This window comes from Orbicella franksi, chromosome 5 (assembly GCF_964199315.1).
Source record: "Orbicella franksi chromosome 5, jaOrbFran1.1, whole genome shotgun sequence".
NCBI classification, from domain to species: Eukaryota; Metazoa; Cnidaria; class Anthozoa; order Scleractinia; family Merulinidae; genus Orbicella; species Orbicella franksi.
In genome coordinates, this window is record NC_138149.1 from 30,982,449 (window position 1) to 31,000,953 (window position 18,505).

General features: G+C 38.8%; 2 protein-coding genes across 3 annotated transcripts; one reads left to right on the forward strand and one right to left on the reverse strand.

Moving 5' to 3' along the window:
- The first annotated feature begins 633 nt into the window (after window positions 1-633).
- LOC145488154 (uncharacterized) lies at window positions 634-9,093 on the forward strand. Its single transcript, XM_081466954.1, has 9 exons — window positions 634-874; window positions 2,769-2,926; window positions 3,860-3,923; window positions 4,008-4,099; window positions 4,758-4,876; window positions 5,098-5,190; window positions 6,445-6,557; window positions 6,873-6,950; window positions 7,536-9,093. Exons 1-9 carry the CDS (start codon window positions 731-733, stop codon window positions 7,668-7,670), a joined length of 996 nt encoding a protein of 331 aa, XP_081323080.1. The 5' UTR covers window positions 634-730; the 3' UTR covers window positions 7,671-9,093.
- Window positions 9,094-9,256: 163 nt separating this feature from the next.
- On the reverse strand, window positions 9,257-17,628 carry LOC145488153 (uncharacterized). 2 transcript variants are annotated; one of them, XM_081466952.1, is made up of 9 exons: window positions 15,963-17,626; window positions 15,583-15,733; window positions 15,008-15,073; window positions 14,723-14,886; window positions 13,655-13,949; window positions 12,778-12,910; window positions 11,403-11,476; window positions 10,871-10,902; window positions 9,257-9,624 (listed from the first exon to the last, which is right to left on the reverse strand). In XM_081466952.1, the coding sequence occupies exons 1-9, from the start codon at window positions 16,101-16,103 to the stop codon at window positions 9,571-9,573; spliced, it is 1,110 nt and encodes a 369-aa protein (XP_081323078.1). In that variant the 5' UTR covers window positions 16,104-17,626; the 3' UTR covers window positions 9,257-9,570. The 2 variants fall into 2 exon arrangements, with proteins under 2 accessions (XP_081323078.1, XP_081323079.1); XM_081466953.1 differs by lacking the exon at window positions 11,403-11,476 and having other exon boundaries at window positions 15,963-17,628.
- Between the last annotated feature and the right edge of the window lie 877 nt (window positions 17,629-18,505).

An 18,505-nucleotide genomic window follows, 5' to 3' on the forward strand; every position in this document is an offset into this window, starting at 1 on the left:
TTTTTTCCCTTTTATTTATGGAGTCAATATTCCGGTACCGCTGGAAAGGAAATGATGATCTTCGATGATCTGATGTTTACGTCAAAAATGCTAACTTCCTCGTTTTACAAGAAAAAACGAAGGAAATGTAGAAGAATCTACGAGCAAAATTTTGACTACATGCATATGAGTACGTGTATCGGCTTTTGTTTTACTTATAATTAGCGCTGTTCAGCTTGGCCGAACAATCGCCTAAAGGAAAGAATTTTAAACTCGCCAAATATCTGTAGGATAATGCTTTTAGGTCCTTTCAGCATCTTTCATCTTATGCTGCCCAAAAAGTTAGCACTTTCAATTTGCTAGCAATATCAGCATGATCAGTTTGGAACTGAAAAGATATGCTTTAGCGTGCAACTGAATTGCTTTATTTTTTGAATTGTATTTTGGCCTCCAATAGTTGTAGTCATGAGAATCAACATATCCAAAAGGCTAATTATAAGAAACAGTGAAATCTTGAAACTTTGATCCGAGCATGACTCAGCATATCAGACAAATAATTGTGATTAATTATTCAACAGAATTCTTGGAAGACAAAACCGGATGTTATTTGTCAGTTCTACGTCACTGAAGTGCTGCAATCGCGATTATAAATTGCGTTAGCCTCGAACAAAATATTATAACCTCGCAGCTTTTGAAGCAGTATTCGGTTTCTCGCGCTGAAAATTTTGAGCGTCGCAAGGTGAGAAAAGAAATGGCCACAATTGGACTTCGGAGAATATCTGTTTCAATAAGAGGGATTATAAATTGCTCTTCTTTTGTGAAACACATTAATGTTACGTTGGCTGAGAGCGATTCTTTCAAATTAAGGGGAATTCTTCTTCCGCAGCGGACAGCGGTGAGTAAAATATTATTTACCTCGAACATTATTATGCAAGATAATTTTAAAAACAAGGCGTGAATTAAATCCTACTGAAAACAGTAAGATGTCATAAAACGAAATGAAAATGCTTAAATTTCTTGAACTTTTTACTTCTTGATACAATGTCATATAAAACTACGGAATGGTGAATTAAATATATTCTTAGTGCCGGTGTTTCTAAACAAGTGTACCCTTGTACGTCTTTGGTGAGAATTTTCCACACGAACGTTTATAATAAATAATGTACTTTATGGTATTTCAGATGGCGTCCACAGTACGCCGGAGGAATTTGAAAACGAAGCTTTATTTTAGGCCTTCCGTCCACACAAAACCGTCACGAAAACGAGCTTTTTCAAAAGCGTTCTTCAAACCGGAGGAATTACAAAACGCCGGATTTCGTTTTCGTGTGGACGGAAAACATTTTGAAAACGGAGCTTTTCGAAACCGATGGCGCAATGATAATCATGTGATTCCCATGACTGAGTTTTCTTCAAAACACAAATTCAAAGTAACCGGTGATTGTTGCGTTGTAAAATTCTTCCGGCGTAGTGTGGACGGAAACATTTGAAGTGTTTTCAGATAGACTTGCCACAAGTCGACCTTTGCTTTTATAGAAAGTCTAGTTTTCTGAGTGAAACATCCGTTTTCAAATTCCTCCGGCGTAGTATGGGAGAGACCTTACATTTTACTCGTAATTTCGTCGCATTTGTAAACCTTGCTCGGTCTGTTGGGGAAAAAGGGGGCGCTTTCCATTCGACCAAAAATTCTGGTGTGAATTTTCGGAAATTTTCATGGGCGAATGGTGTAGAATTTTCCGGTTGACTGTACCAGAGTGGAAGGCGATAACTCACACTTTCGTTCGCTTGGAATTTTTCAATGACTTCGAGGGTTAAATCGCAAATATAGAATCATAAAGAGCACTGATATGTCGACATGGTGACTTTTTAAAGCCCATGACGGCAGGGACCTTATACAAACCACAACGGCAACGAAAACGTCGCAGAAGGGTTTAATGAGTGGCACAATGGTTCTGCACGCGTTATAAGTCTTTGTACATTTCTTTCCAACCTATGCAAAACAAACAAGTACACCACGGGGGCTTTATTGGTATTTAAAAACGCTTTTTTGACGAATTTCAGCTAGTATTTCTCGACAGATAAGTGGCAAGTAAAATATTAATCCATTTTTGAATACACGTCGCCGCCATCTTTGTCTGGGATGATCGTGGTGATCGCGGCCAAAAGATCTAGCACTGAATAGAAAGTTGCAAATTTACATACTTTCCGAAAAAAGAGGACAATCTCGCGAGGTATTCCCTAATTTTCGAAAATTTCGGAATTTTTGGTTGAATGGAAAGCGCCCAAGGACTTGTCGAGATTCACTTCCTTGAAGTGTCTAAAAATAACTGCGGCGGCGAAGAAAGGGAAACAAAAAATTTAAAACTGCTATTACCGACTATAAGATTGGAAGATAGCAAACCTAATGAAAGTATTGTTTTATCGTACGTGAGGCGAAACACGAGAAAAAAGTTGAACATATACAAAATGAAATGACAGCTACCACGGAAGTCGCGAGGGAGGGCGGCAAAGCTGAGCAGCTGTAGGTATCGAAAGGTAGGTGGTAACGAAAACACTTTATGAGTTACCAAGGACATTGCAATTAAGCAAATGATTTTCTAACCAAAGCACGCTAATGATCCTAAGACAATATTTTTTTTTTTTCAAAAAGTCGTTCCTGTCCCACATAGTCCTAAGAAATAACTTTTTCATAGTAGATCATGCACTCATATTTTATCTCGAGCGCTCACATGGACAGCCAAAAAGCAGTTGAAATAGTTTCTGACCCAAATGATTACTGTCAACTCCGACAGGTTTCCCTGTTGTCAACGAACGCCATTAAAAGAGAACCAGGTGACGAGCAGTCAACGCCACGGGTTACCACTCAATTCAAGGAAATTGTCATCGATCATTTTGGAAAAGACGGAAATACAACAGGAAATGAAGAGTATAGAATGCCACACCCAGTCTGGTAGGTTTTAAAATAACCGATTGATATACACCACTTACAAGTATCTCCCTGTCTCTCCCCTTTAGTCCATCTCAGCTACTCAAGAAAGTCGAAAAAAGTATCACTCGGAAGCGCAATGCTGCTCACTTTTAACATAGTTTGGCCATGTATTTTCTGCGGGACAGTTTTTTGCCAATGGTTCCGGGTCACGCGTTTTGCATATGACAATTAGGGAGCTTAAGAAAACCACGACAGAAACAGCAACGGCAACGTCGCTAAACAAAAGGCTTAATGAGGAGAACAACGGCTGTGCACGTGCGTCATAATTCCTGGTACATTTCTTTGCCGTCCTCTACAAAACAACAACGTGAAATGACCAAATTCTGCGTTGTCTGGAGAACGTAAACCACGACGGCTAATTTTTTAAATTTTTATTTCGAATTAATCGATGAGTCCCAGATTCAGTTTCGAGATAGCTTTGACAGTGATAAACAAATTAAATGACTCTAGAGTACCACAAGGTTCGTAGATAAAATATTAACTCATTTTTTAGTCGACGTGGTTTCTTAAATCTCCTTGTTGACCAATCCGCAAACATTTGGTTTTGAGCCGGTTTCATCTGAAATCATTACCATGTGCATTTAGTGGACAATCGGCCACAAACCTGTTGTTTTGTTTTGTTCTGCTGCTACACGGTGCTGAAGAGACCAAACCAGGTCGAAACAGCTGTGCACGGTTGCCATTCCTGGCTTTCACTTTGCACTCTATCATGTCGTCGTCCCGTTAAACTTTCTACGTAGTAATCAGCCTTGTTTCATTGTTATGTTTCTATTCTTGGCTAATCAGATCTTTTAAAGATCCTTCCTATACTAGCAGCATTTTCGTGCGCGGTCCCTTGCATCATTGTATTTAATGTTTCAATGCTTTTCAAACTCTTTCCTTCCTTTGGTTTAGGTCAGAAGAGGATGTGCACAAAGTTGAGGTTACCCATGAAAAGCCAGAAAAATTTGTAGACAAGGTACATAGCAGTATAGTTTAACGCTGCTTTGAAGGGACCACACGTCCATATACATCACTGTTTGATGTCTATCTTTACTTGCAGCTGGCATACAAAAGTGTACAGGCCTTGCGAGCAACGTTTGACGTCATTTCACTGTACCGCTTCATGGAACTTGATGAAAACCGCTGGCTCAAGTAAGTCAGATAAAAGAGTTCATGTGTAGTCAGCTGTAACTCTGATCTAACTGACCTTAACTCCGCATTTGGCAAATGGCCTTGGGCAAGATTCTCTTGCCTATAGGGTAACTATAAAAGTCGGTCTTTCTCAGCTGCTTTCTTATTTCTCTGCTGCTCTTAATAACGCACTGATTCAAATTTCCGGCCTTCATTATTGCGGCTCCAAATCCACCCTCCTTTATCCGTGCTTAAAGGAGCTCAGTGGCAGTATTTTGGTTTATTTTGGCCAAGTACAAAATTAACTTTAAGTTGAGGGAACCTGAAAATAATAGTTTACTAAGATAGAAAAACACCAAAGAGATAATTTCAAACCTTAATAAGGGAACAAGGATAGTCGAGGATGGAGAAGATTGACACGGATTGCAAACGACGAACTTGAAAAATGAAGGCTAAACTTTTCAAGATGTGCAAACCGTGACGTATCTCCTTTAATACTTCGAATTCGTGCTATTCTTTGAAAAATTAACTCAGATTAGCCCAAATCACGCTATTAATCCGCGCGTGATTTTGGAGTCTACTTGAAGAAGGCATTTCGGAGGCTGTGTACAGTTTATATGATGGGCGATATCCTCACTGGTTCAATTCTCACTTCATTTACTCTTGGATACATCTACAGTCGAATCATCATGTTGGAAACAATAGCCGGGGTCCCTGGAATGATCGGCGCCATGACAAGACACTTTCACGCATTGAGGAGGCTGACAAGAGACAATGGATGGATACATACACTGTTAGGTAAGCCACGAAACCACGTCAATCCATTATTTCTCTAAGACAGGTCTGCGATCAGCCTATGAACTCGTTGTTGTTGACAAAGAACGTCTCTCTTGACCATGGACGCTGGCGCTGTGTGGTTGGTGCACCTCTAGCAGACGCTTTCAAGTGTCCCTATTTCCAACTTTCCATTCAAAGTTGGGTTTTATCACATCAAAATAAAGGTCTCTTTGTTCTTTTAGAGGAAGCTGAAAACGAGAGAATGCACTTGATGACTGCTTTGGAAATGAAGCAACCTGGAGTTATTTTCCGCGGCACTATCCTTCTCGCCCAAGGTATTAAAGATGATGTCATGTATTCACTCACACGTAACGTTGTGACTCAATTTCTTCGCAAGCTACTCAGTACCACTCATTGTGCCGGGTTTTTTTTTATTCTGTAAGAGTATAGCTTCTATTCAAGGTATTACAACGGTTATCATCATTGAGTGAGCATTTGTGTTTTATGTTTTCGCTCAAAACTGAAAACAGAAATGCCCCACTGTTACAAAGCGATTTTCGTAATTTTAAAAGCTAAGCCCCTCATTGTATTTCATGATACATTTTCGTCTTCGTCAACGCCATTTGTTTTACTTCCTAATGGGTCCCGGATGGTTTGCCTTCCAAGTAATCAGTGCTCAAACCATTATCATCGGGTTTACTAGATACAATGAGGAGAAAATCATATTTCTCTTGATACAGTATATGATCATACGTACATACGTGTGTTTATACCAAGCCATAGAAAATACAGCCAATCAGAATACAGGAAAGCCATTGTATATTAGGCGGTATTACGTCCAACCTTCCCATCATGCGCCGCCCGTGTGTCCTATTCATTGTGTTGGCCATTGTATTTTTTACAACAACTGTCTAATTTCTCGCCCTCTGATTGGCTCATTTTTATCATCAATGAGAGTACAGATGGATAAAATTTTAATTTATGCAAGTTTTCAAGTTCAACTTTAAGCTGTCAAACTGTCAACTTTTTAACCAATGAGATTTTTTGGACTTTTTTAAGTAGCCAATGAAAAGCGAGAAAAGCTATTGACAATGCTCGTGTCATTTTGAATAAAATTCACTTATATTTGTTTACGGCAAGTTTACGGCGTCTTTTCCCCTCATTTATTCCCGGCATTTGACCATTTTGGGGTCTTGTTATTGTAAAGAACAAATTGACGTCAGTTTTTTATGCGTATGTCCTCTTATTGATGATAAATTGCGTCATAACATTGTCAAAGTTTACTGCGGAACCAGTCGCCTGCGGCTCGTGGTTCCACAGCCATGCACTTTGACAATGATGACGCAATTTATCATCAATAAGAAGACAGACGCATAACAACTGACATCAATTTGTTTATTCTATAGCATGGTATAAAATCGTTGCATACACTAGAATGTATTTTACGCTTGAACAACCGCCTGACAACATCACTCTACAGCGCCAAATTCAGATCCTACTTGAAGATAGGATAAATGTGCTACACGAAATGCACTTCTTATTGAGGAAAGACCTTCTGACCTGTTTTTCTTGCCTTTTATACATCTTAGGTGTGTTTGTGAACCTGTTTTTCCTGGCATACTTGATAAGCCCCAAATTCTGTCACAGATTTGTTGGATATTTGGAGGAAGAGGCGGTAAAAACTTACACCCACTGTCTGGAGGTATGTGCTGATGTAAACGCTATGTTCAGCTTGTAAAACCAAGGTTAAAAGACATTAACGTACAGAAGATCATTGCGTGAATAAAAGCAAGTGCAAACACGCAGGATTACCATCCATAGCATTGAATCATGTCTCCTTGCTTCTGAAAGTTCATTTTATTATTTAAGGTGTAGTGCGTTAGCGATTCAGGTCTATTTAAACAAAATCGGTTTATTTTTTATTCATTTATTTTTATTATGTATTATTATCGTTATTATTATTATTATTCATTTATTTTTTTTTATTTTATTTTTTATTATTTTTGTTTTTTTGCAGTGTATTGACAGTGGAAAGTTACCTCTGTGGAAAAATCAGCTGGCTCCCAAGATCGCCGTCAACTACTGGAAACTGCCGGTAAGCGTTTGGCTGAATGATAGGAGAATTTTTGTTTACAATATGCGCCTCAGTAGCATAAGCGATACGATTTTTGATGGAACTTCAAGCATGTTAGTCCTGAATATGAAATGGCACAGCACGATTAACTGTCCCAAGGAATTTGAGCCCGATGTACTGAATACTTTTTGTGCGACACGGGCTTAAAAACTCAAAATTTTACAAAGAATGTGTGAGCTCTTGCCATCCAGAAATTTTGCAGTTTTTGAAAGGCAATTTCTCCTCGAATATTACACCCAAAGAGCCAAACATTTTACCACTTACTAAATTTAACAAGCTCTTTAAATGTTTGAAGTCAATTTGAATCTAGCCTGATGACTTCTATGCGGAAAGTCGTAAAAATAAAACAATGACGTCAGCAAAGATTCGCCTATAGAGGATATTACACGGCAGTGTAAAGATACGAATTTTATTTTCGAGCTATTAAGGCACCATTTTACTAACGAGCGCAGAGAGTGAGTAAAACATTGATTTTTGCACAATATCTTACTTTTCGTCTCGTTTTTTTCGTTTTTTCTTTTTCTTTTTCTTTTTTTTTTTTCATAGGAGGGTTCAACAATGCGTGACGTCATTTTAGCCATCCGAGCTGACGAGGCGCATCACCGAGTTGTCAATCATACCCTCAGTTCCCTGCCATTGTGTGCTCCGAACCCATTCCTTCCCGGCGAAAAAAAGCTGTGAAAGACTAAGGATAGTAAGTGAAGCGGTAAAAAGTACCGATGTTCAACCCGGAGAAAATGCAAAAATCCGGCCTAGAACGCGTGCCAGAGGTTTTTGCCGGTCTTAATGATGTATATGATCAATAGTGACAATATCGAGTTCTGGTTAATTTATAGGATATCAAGTCGGATCAGTTCTATTCTATAGACCATTTTTGAAGTTCTGATGACAGAACTCTGAGAACTAAAACTATGGCTAAAAAAATAAATACCATCTCCTGACAATTGAAAAACCTCTCTTGTAGGAAGTAAATCAGTAAATGTTTGAAATACATTCATTTATAGAAGAATCACTCAGATACAGGGAACATTTCTCTAAAGCTAAGGAATTTCGTTATGAGTTGCATAATTGTAACGAGACATGAACATTTTTTGTAAATTTGATGTGATTTGGTATGCATCTTTTAAACTCATAATGATGGGTTGGTAATCACTCATGAACATTAGATTTGTTTGCCGATGGCCGGGATCTTGGCTTTACTGATGTTGGGCACGCTAAAGAGAATTAGCTTCACAACACAGATGCGCCACCAAGAGATTTGTTAAAAAAAACTCTATTCTTTTTGTATTTGAATAAGCATATAAATTTGGATGATAAAGAAACAATAGCCTCCATTTGGCGCGAAAATATGCACGGATGTTTTTCCTAGGACATTATCTGTTCCTCAAAGTTCACAGTTTTCCTCCAGCTACGCTCTCGGAAAACTGTTTGCCTCTCGGAACAGATAATGTCCGCGGACAAATATCCGTGCATATCTTCGCGCCAACTCGGGAAGCTATTGTTTATATATTTCTGTTCTGAGTGAACCCTTTTTTGCCCTGGAGCACAAAGCCCTGGCATTTGTGACAAAGGAAAGTTAATCATCGTTGAACTTTAAGAAATGTTGGTTTTTACGTTAGGAGAAAACTAAATAACCTGCCCGAGAAAGCTCACCAAAGCATGAGGAGTCGGTATCAAAAATATGTGTAAAGAAAATAAACTATCTTTGGATCAAGTTATTTAACAGAATGTTGTGTTAATCTATAGTAATTTATTTAGAAAAGGAAAATTGTACTTTTATGCAAGGCAGGCTTTGGTTGGCTCTTGTTTCAGCACCATTCTCGTGTGACTTGTCAAGTAATAGTAATAAAAAACTGTAACCTTGACTGTTGTGGTGCAATTTCCATTATAAGCCCCACCCCCCTGGGTTATAGAGCTCTTCGTAGGTCTACTACAATAGTTTTGCTACCTGCCACCATACATGTGTAAAGCACGAATACCCATGAGTTATGTTACACTTAAAGAAAAATTAGTATGATGACCAACAAAACAAATTATGAAGTGCTACATCTGGTTGTGCCCCTCCATCCTTCCCAAATATAAGCTGCCACCATACCCCCACCCCCACCCCCCAATCCCCGTTCCCCCAATCTCTAACATCCCAATGCTTAAGGTGCGGGATTTAACATACAGTAAAGCTTTCCATGCCCGGATTGAGAAGCAAGTTAAAAAAATACATTCTTATGACTCTCAAGGCAAATCATTACACTCGCATAACACTAGCAACATTATGCGAAACATCTGAAGTAAATTTATTACACAAAATCTCTCAACGTTCAATTCTTTACACCAAAAATATTTTCCATTTACAAAATTTAGCCTCGACAAATTATATACACGGCAATTGAACTGTACATAAATAAATACTTTGAATTGAATTCTCCTTAATAAATATCATTGTATACGACTGTCATACGCACTGACTATTTGAGTTGTCGTTGTTTTGACACACAAATCCTCCACATCTCCATGTGCACAGACTGTCTTGATAACGCCAGCGTCAATCAAGCCACTCTTGACATGCTTGGAAAGCTGCACATCTTTAACTTTCTTCAAGAATGATGTTTGTCAGATTAGCCAGAGGAGCGCGTTTCTTCTACAAAGCAAAGTAAACTGTTGAGGTCAGTCAAAGTTCCGAGGTAACGTAACTGTCATATCTCCCTTTGGAGTAGAGCGGGTTTTCAATTGAGTGTCGCAAAACCAAAACCAACCCAGTTACTTACTTTCTTTACTTACGACTACTCAGCCGCCACAACCCCTAACATAAACCGTAGTAAAACCAAAACCATCGTAACTGCCTGATTACTTTCGACACTCAATTGATAATTGCTCTATTCGTAGAGTTAACGATTTATTACACGGTCGATAGGGCAGATAACTAAAGTTAACCAATCAGAATGCCCTATTCAGTATTGTTGATCAATATTTTCTAAGTACTAGACAGGGTAATGCTCAAGCTTGTCTTGTGTGCTCGGAACTCTGTGGAGGTTAGTTTGAACAATTATCCACCGAAGTGGGGTTGAATAGTGGCGTGGTAGATATACACCACTTGCACAGACCACAACAAGCTGAATGACTAGCGGACCAAAAATTAGTAGAACGATCGGAAATTGAACTCTTGAAATGTCATTTTGTCTCTTCGGCTGCTCGTAAGTGAATAGTACTTGCTAGTCACTTCTGAGCTACGTACTAACAAGACATATTTATTGTTTAAAAGAGCTCAGTCATGGTATTTTTAGTTATTATGGCCACCTACAAAATAACCTATAAATTGAAGGAAACCTGGAAATAGTAGTTTACTAAGATAGAAAAACGCAAAGAAGATAACAATAAACCATAAAGGAACAAGGATGGTTAGGGAGGGAGAAGATTAACACGGATTGCAAACGATGAATTTGAAAAATTTAGGCGAAAGTTTTCAAGACGCGCAAACCATGAAATTCCGCTTATTTGAAAGGCTTTTCAAAATTAAGAAGAATGGCATTTTTCTTTTTGAAATATCTTTTTTCTTTCTAGAGATATTTACGTTTTTATATTATGCAAATGAGGAAAGTGTCGACGTCATAAATAGTCCCACTAAAGTTGTAAAATACTGAACCAAGAATATCTCTAGAAATATTGGAGAGCTGTTCTTCAAACATGGCACCAGAAATGTACATCACAATTCAAACATAATATGAACAGCACATCAGATTTTAATACCGATACACACACTCTGCCATGGTTTACGCATTTTCTCTAATAAAGGAAAGAGCTAACAAATTTTTCCGAAAAAAAAAACCTCGCTTGGAAGTCAACAAATCAACAATAATTAATTGTGAAAGTAATATATCTGCACTTACTGTGTTTCCCATTGCAGGCAAACTTTTCTTCCCTAAAAGAAAGGAAATTAAGTTACTTCCGGGTACAAGTAGCTGTTATACCTTTCTGGGGTTAAGAATCACTTAAAGGTTGTGTTCTCTCAGCCGTTTTGGTCAGAAATAAGGTATCGATTTTGGCCATTTTGGTCTCAAATAGAGTATGGGTTTTTGCATTCTTGTCTTGAATTTGTTTTATTTTTAGAAGCTACTTTTTCATCATTAGCGATAAGACCATCGACATAAGCCCATCACATTGGTCTGAACTAGGTAGCTAATTATAAGGCAGATTTGAAACAGGGTATTTATTTAAGGGTCAGGTCTTGAATGGGGTATCAAATTTTTGGTCAGGTCATAAATAGGGTGGGGAAAAACACAGATTTAGGTTCCAAATAGAGCAAGGGTATTGGAAAACAGGCCGCACACCCCCATCTGATTTTTCAGGGAGTACCCCCCAGGGGTGGATTAACAATGCAAGAAAATCATAAAATGAAGATCAAAACCAAGATGGACTCACTTTTTCGATTGCTTGTCAGGGATTCTTCGCCAAACAATGTGCTGTCAGTAAATGGGTCCCCTCTACGCAGTTTGCTATTGAAATAGAACACACAATGTGTAGTAGGAGAACTCATCATCAAACATTTACACAACAAAGTTAACTTCTGACTCATTTGAGGTAAACAAATTACATTTGATAAAATCTTTGAAAACCCTTCAGGATCCTGGCAAGAAGTCAAAAGATCCTTGGAGATTCCAAAGATTCTACGCTAGGATCTTTGGATCATGGGTACTTAATCCATGGTCAAGTGTCGATTGATATCCTTGATTGGCCCTCAGTCCACATCTCAGTCATCACTCGATTCACATATCAATCAACACTTGATCGACATCTTGATTGACACTCAATTGACATCACTGACTGTCAATCGAGTGTTGATCGAGGGTTGGTCTAGTGTTGACCAAGTATTGATCAAGATGTCAATTGAGATGTCGATCAAGGGTATCGACCAACACTCGAGAGCAGATGCCTTTAGTACACATGATCTGGATCTTTGAGGATTTTGGTCAAGATCCCTGATAAGATCCTCAACAATCCTTGAAATTCCCTGAGAGACTCTCAAAAATGACACATATTGAGACTAGAGTGGGGCTTTGGGTAAAACTGCTGATTAAAGTGTCAAAAATTGTTGTTTTTAGTATGGAGCAGTTAATATTTTTGGGGGAATTTTTATTCTGTAATACTTAAGGAAGATAGGTAGCTAGTTGATTATCATAAATAGACTGATGAAAAAACCATGTATAAAGTTATTGTATTGTATTGTATCAGATCGGACCCCCCCCCCCCAAGGGGGGTACTCCTAGAAAAATTGGGTGGGTGTGTACGACCCACTTCCCAAAACCCTTACCCTAGTTTAAGACCAAATTCTACAATTTTTCGTACCCTATTTATGACCTGACCAAACCTTTGATACCCTACTTAAGACCTGACCATAAGTCGATACCCTGTTTCAGAACTGCCTAGTAATTAGTTCCCTAGTTCAGACCGATGTTTAAGGCAATGTTTGTACATTAGTTAGGATAGCTTCTTCTGAAAAACATATACCAAATTGAAGACTAGAATGAAAAAACCACACCCTATTTGATACGAAAATGGCCAAAATCAATACCTTATTTCCAACCGAAGTGTCTAAAAACCATACCCTTTGGGGTTGCTCATACCTCTATACTCCATGCAAGGGAGTACCCCCCGGGGGATCAACCCTGTCAAAAAGAGTTAATACTCCATTTAGCATGCAGATTTATACATGTGGACCACCTGAACGTGAAACTGTAGTGAATAACTTTAAGAGGAACAACATTTCACAGAGCTGGGAACAAGAGCTGTATCACACCTGCGAAGGCCTGGTTCTACATAACTGACAGCTGTGCAACTTTTTCTCTTTGCACGTTGACTAGCTCGTTGAGACCGGTTGCCTTCCATTGCTTTTATGTCATTGTTCACCTTCACATCAACGGCTTTTTGTTCTAAATTTAAAAGCAAGAGTGACCACACTTCAGCAGTGAAAAAGATGATAGATATAATGAATAAAATCTTATGCACCACACTGGCAGGAGTTTCATTACGGGTCGGGCACCAGGCAAATTGACTGGCTGTGCGGACGATTTTGCCTGGCTGGTTTGACCATCTAGTGGAAAGTTTTTCTGACAAAGAAGTTCAATTTTTACAGTTTTGCCCACCTGTGAAAACCAGCTACCCTCCTGGTGGAAATGTTAATGAAATCTCTGAACTGGTTCCAGTGTCCGTATTAACGCAGTAAAATTATAAAGGATTATACAGGTTGGGATTTCAGAATGCAGCCATCGGCTGTATGAAAGGGGTAGCCAGGTTAACAGGGTTTTCTTATAAAAAAATCTATGGGTGTTTCACTGCGACAAAACATAATAAACTGGCCATAATAACGAGGTGACCGTAAAGTGGGATTCCACTGTTAATGAAATGTTAATGAAAACCCTGCACTGGCTCAAGGAGTTAGGTAACTGGCCATGGTAGCCCTTAATCCTTAATAAGTGTTAATCTAAAAATGCTTCTATCTTAAAAGCTTATAATGCCTTCTGCGAAAGACTTAAGGTGAACAGTACTTTTTCTGTCCTTGACAGACAATACCCAAAAAAGAAACATGTTTCATCAACAATGTAATGCAAAATAATGGCTAAAGCCATTTGCATGCACTGCAGGCCAAGAATACTGAATAATCATTTTACACTGACCCTTGTTCAAGTTGTTCATTATAGTGTCATTGATCTCAATGATAACTGATTGACTTGCTGTGATCTCCATTGCCGATGGCTCATCTGGGGGAGGGGTGGTGCATACAGCATTGGATGCAGGATCTACATATGGGGACACATTGTTGTAGACTAAATGAGGGGATGTGTCTTTCTGCACTTTATTTGGAGTGAGGTAGGACGTGACGAGGTGTAATGCATCTGCCAAAGAGTTGGAGCCTTGAAGGAACTGGTCACAAGTCTGATTCAGGAGCTTGTAGACATCTTGGAATACAGCCTGCACAAACAAAAAAAGGGTAAAGATAAAGTCTGAATACGAGCCAAGTGGCTCATCAGGCTTATCCCGGCTTTAGTAGCATGAAGCGACTAGTAGTATTTCTACTCCCCCCTGGATGGAATGCTAACTAGTCCATTGCAGGGTTACCCTCAGCAATAAATTTGCCAGTACCAATTTACACACCTGGGTGGAGAGAGGCACTGTAAGAGTAAAGTGTCTTGCCCAAAAACACAACACAATGTCCAGACCACTTGCTCCGAGGTCAAGCACACTAACCATGAGGCCACCACCCCTCCTACTACAAACAAAAACTACATATATTAATTTAATATTAATTTTAAATAGAAATGATTAACAGTTATCCTGAAAATTCTCACAGAATATTTCTTGACACTTAGTCAATGAGGCCATGTGCTAAGTTAACTATTTAAAATAAACAAATATGCAACTCATTTTGCTCCACAGGACAAAAGAACTGTTTTTGTCATTCAAATAATATTGTCAATGAAATATTATCAGATTTTTTCACAGCTAAAGAAACTGTGATTACACAGTGCTTTACCTGAAAATTATATTACAATATTACAGGAAATCTCTTCTAAACAGATAATTTACACTAACAAACAGCATCACAAGTTCATAATCTGGTGAATATTCAAAACAATGTGAGATACGCGCATAGTTACCAGTAGCTATTTCCAACCAAGACTATGTTAACACTCATGCATGAACTAAGCCAATTAATGGATTAACTTACATTTTCGAGCTCTCACCTGAACTGTCTTTGACCCATTATTTGCTGAGAGCTGCTCTACTGACTGCAATTGACTCTCTAATTTACTGGTTTTCTCCACAAATGACTGATGGCTGTCATAGAATTGCTTCCTCAGCTGAACATTTTCATGCCGAGCTAAGCGAAGTTCAAGTTGCGCATCCTCTGAAACCAAAATTAACATAAGTTATTATTTTTTTTAGAATCTATCAGAGAATTGTCAATGTCTTAACAGGTCTCAAAATTTAGGAAAGAGAGAACAATCTCGCAAACAACAAAGCTATACCTAGAGCTGCCGCAAGAACTCTGTTATTGTCCCTAAGGGTGTTGTACACAGATCTCTTGGCCACATCTGTGAAGATAATAATATTATTAGTGGGCCATCATTCAGTATTCCTTAAGGTCATAGGAGGCAGAGCAGGGGGTTCCACACAAAAATGGGGGGGGGGGGTGTTCAGCCCCCCCACATTTCAGAGCAGAAAATATTGCTAACTAAAAACTAAGACTAAAAGCCTGTCTTAGATGCACCATGAAGACCCCCGCCCCCATGTTTCAAATGGTCCGCCACCTCTGAAGGTAGTTTTCATCATAATTTTTTTCAGCCAGTTTATTTGTTTGTTGAGTCTTTACTGCTACACAAAAACTGTTTGGGGAGGTACATGCCTCACACATCAAAAAGGAAATCAGAGAATCAGCTTTTCAAATGTGGTACTGACAGGGCTTAGCGGGGTCATCATTGGTCATGATCATGGTGTTAAGGGTATGAATTCCCTTGGGGAATGAGTAAGCTTTATGTTTGAAATCTGTTGAGTGCCGAGTGTAATCCAACCAACTATTTGAGTCAATCTGATTCTAAGGCACCTGTTCCTTGCTCTTTTGGCTTCTTATAACGAGATGAATTTTCATCTGTAGGTAAACACGAGTCTACATCCATGCTCTCTTCCTCTCGTGTAACGGCCATTTCTTTGCCAGACGTCCTTTCGGGTTTCAAAGTCACACTCAGTCTTCGCGTCTAGACCGTAAGGAAAATTACATTAAACGATTTAGAGCATCTCGTAACTGGGAGATAAAAAAATCAAACCAAGCCCATGGTAAAACTATTTTAGTTATAATTAGCTTGTAATCTTTAGTTCAATTGCTGTACGCTAAGCTTTATAATTTATAATTTGTTGAAATTTAAGCTCATTACGAAGCAATTGATCAGAAAAGAAATAAAAAACGTTAAATGTATAAGAACATACCTTGGACTTTCTCCTTCTTTTTTTGTTTTCCTGGCTTGCTCTCCTTTCCCTCATTGTGAAAACAAAATAATCCTTTGAACTTGAATAGTCTATTGTAGCTAACTTTCCCAAAGTTTTGAAAACAGCGCCTGACTGCGCCATTTCACACTTGGTAGCCTCGCCAGCCGCTCACCTGCGCTTACTTCCGCTTAAACCGGAAGTATAATGGACAGAAAATGAAAAGTACGTAGCATCCAGAGATGGGTAAAGAGTTCTACTCAGAGGGAATACTCCCTCTCGTTGCTCAAGTATCTCCCATAAATCATTACACTGATGCAATGTTATGGCGCAGGGAACAATCATTCCGCATGAAAAAACGTGACGTTTCGAATGGAAAAAGCGGGTCCGCTAAGCATACATATTAGGCTGTGAGCCCAAATGTGGAGGAATGAGGTAACGTTTATGTCAGTAACACTGCAATGCGCCATAGACTTGGCATGTGTCTCAATCTTACCATCGTTTTTCCTTCAAATCTCTTTTTATTGGTCAAGAACGTAAGCGCACAAGAAGCCTGAGCACTACTGAGGCTTTTCGACACTAACGGGGAGGGGAAAAGAAGGAAGGCCTAATAGTCAAAATAGCCTACAAGTCTCTTTCTTTTTTGGTTTCATGTAATTCAGTTACGGATTTCAGCTCCTAACGGCAGAATGCTTAAATCATTGTTAAGGGAACCAACGGAAAACGACAACATAGTTCAGTTTTCCTTGCTAATTGATTGACTCAACCTGTTACCAGTGTGTCGCGTTGTTTTTCTTCTAGACGAATTCAGCGATCTTTGACTGGCTCTTGTTTGACGCTACCCCAGTGGCGTTAGTGAGAAAAAATATTGTAAAACTCCTTAGTCCTAAACCTTGATTGTTTTCAGTTTGAAACTTTATTTCTTTGCGTGATGGCTGACTTCCAAAACCAATACTCTCAAGTACTTGTTTACTCCATCGTCTTTGAAGCCAAAACCTGCATCACGTACGAGGGCGTACATAGCTTAATAACATAATAAGGTAATTAATCCGCTCTCAGTTTAATTCGTCGACGAATTTTGGATGAACTGTATCTATTATGTAACTATATACTTTTGTACGAAGTTTGATTTAATTTTAGTTTTATTATATTTTTGCACGACCCCACAAGAAACTGAGCTTTAATCTAAATAGGATTAGATAAAGGTTGTCTGTCTGTCTGTCCGTCCGTCTGTGTGTACATTTAGACCTGACATGCAATCGTTGCTTAGATTCTTGACGTAATAAACGCTGCTTGCCTAACAACTAGTAAACAGGGTTGACGGGTACGAAAATGCCTTACATTCCCACACGTTCGGGGGTTTTCACCATTTTGAAAAGGGGGCAAAAATTGCGTAAAATGTCGAACTGTTGAACACGAGAATCTGTGTGAATTGATATTATTACCTCACACGCTAAAACAAATAGATATGGTGTACGTGGAAGAAAGGAATTTTAAAACAATCTCATTTGTCAACTTTCGGTTTCCAGTTTTGAAAACTTCTTTGTTCGCAAGCGGAGTCAAATCTGTTGGAGAAATCACGCGAACCGTCACGAATGCTGTATCACGCTAAGTAGTTAGACACATTTCGTCAATAAAATCTCTTGCCATGTAAATTTTACACCTCAGACTTTTTTCGGGCTTTCGTGCAAAGTTTAAGTACGTTTGTCCCCTTCTCAAAGTGGCGAAAACCGCGAACTGCATAATCTTACGATGTGTTAATGAAATACCGGGGTCAAATTTAGATATTAAACATTCCCACACCCCAGGCATTCCCCAGGCATTCGACAAGTTGCGTCGCGTTCCGCTTGGCGGAAATCTGACATCAGTGGTTGATGAATTGAACAAGTTACATCATGATCATGCTGAAGGTGGAAGGAATCCAGAGACAACACCGTTCTTTGAAAACGTTGCGGATCGAATAAAAGGCCTTTAAAGCTTTATGCTTGAAGGTAAATATAACGTTTCGCTTGTGAAAACTTGATCACTTTTATATTTTTAAAAATATATGTATAAAGACAATCGCTTCAGAACATTCTGCCCTACCAACTAAAAATTTCAAAGATCAAAGCCCGGAGGGCGTTGCCCGGAGGGGGTATGTTTGCCAGTTGCATCCTACTGATGTAAGACATGTAAATTGATCGCTTACGGGATTCCCGGAATTATAACCCCAAAGAATGTGACAAAGATTGGCAAAGCTGAGTGCGCAGACGTTTCTCGGACATTCTAATGTGACTCCGTCCACAAGGTCGCGGAAAGGGATTTTGATGAGCATCTTACTATACAATAGAAACTCTTTTTAATAAATGTCTACTCCACGGTTTTGTTATATGAAAGAAGGAGAGTGTTTTGATATTTAAATACGAGATAATATACTAAAATATATAGGTAGAAAGAATAAAAGATATGAATATTTTCCGGGATGTTGTGCAACTGATTAAAATTTTTACTGTAAAGTTTATATGCTGTCTGATGATACAGGAAGTTTTATTACAAACAGAAAAATC

Excerpts from the sequence above, each read along its gene's own strand:
- LOC145488154 (XM_081466954.1), top strand. The coding sequence starts at position 731 with ATGGCCACAATTGGACTTCGGAGAATATCTGTTTCAATAAGAGGGATT. Across the intron at positions 4,877-5,097 it reads ATGGATACATACACTGTTAG|AGGAAGCTGAAAACGAGAGA; the intron begins GTAAGCCACGAA and ends TTGTTCTTTTAG. Across the intron at positions 6,558-6,872 it reads CTTACACCCACTGTCTGGAG|TGTATTGACAGTGGAAAGTT; the intron begins GTATGTGCTGAT and ends GTTTTTTTGCAG.
- LOC145488153 (XM_081466952.1), bottom strand. The coding sequence starts at position 16,103 with ATGGCGCAGTCAGGCGCTGTTTTCAAAACTTTGGGAAAGTTAGCTACA. Across the intron at positions 15,734-15,962 it reads AAAGAAGGAGAAAGTCCAAG|ACGCGAAGACTGAGTGTGAC; the intron begins GTATGTTCTTAT and ends CTTACGGTCTAG. Across the intron at positions 13,950-14,722 it reads ATGGGTCAAAGACAGTTCAG|GCTGTATTCCAAGATGTCTA; the intron begins GTGAGAGCTCGA and ends TTGTTTGTGCAG.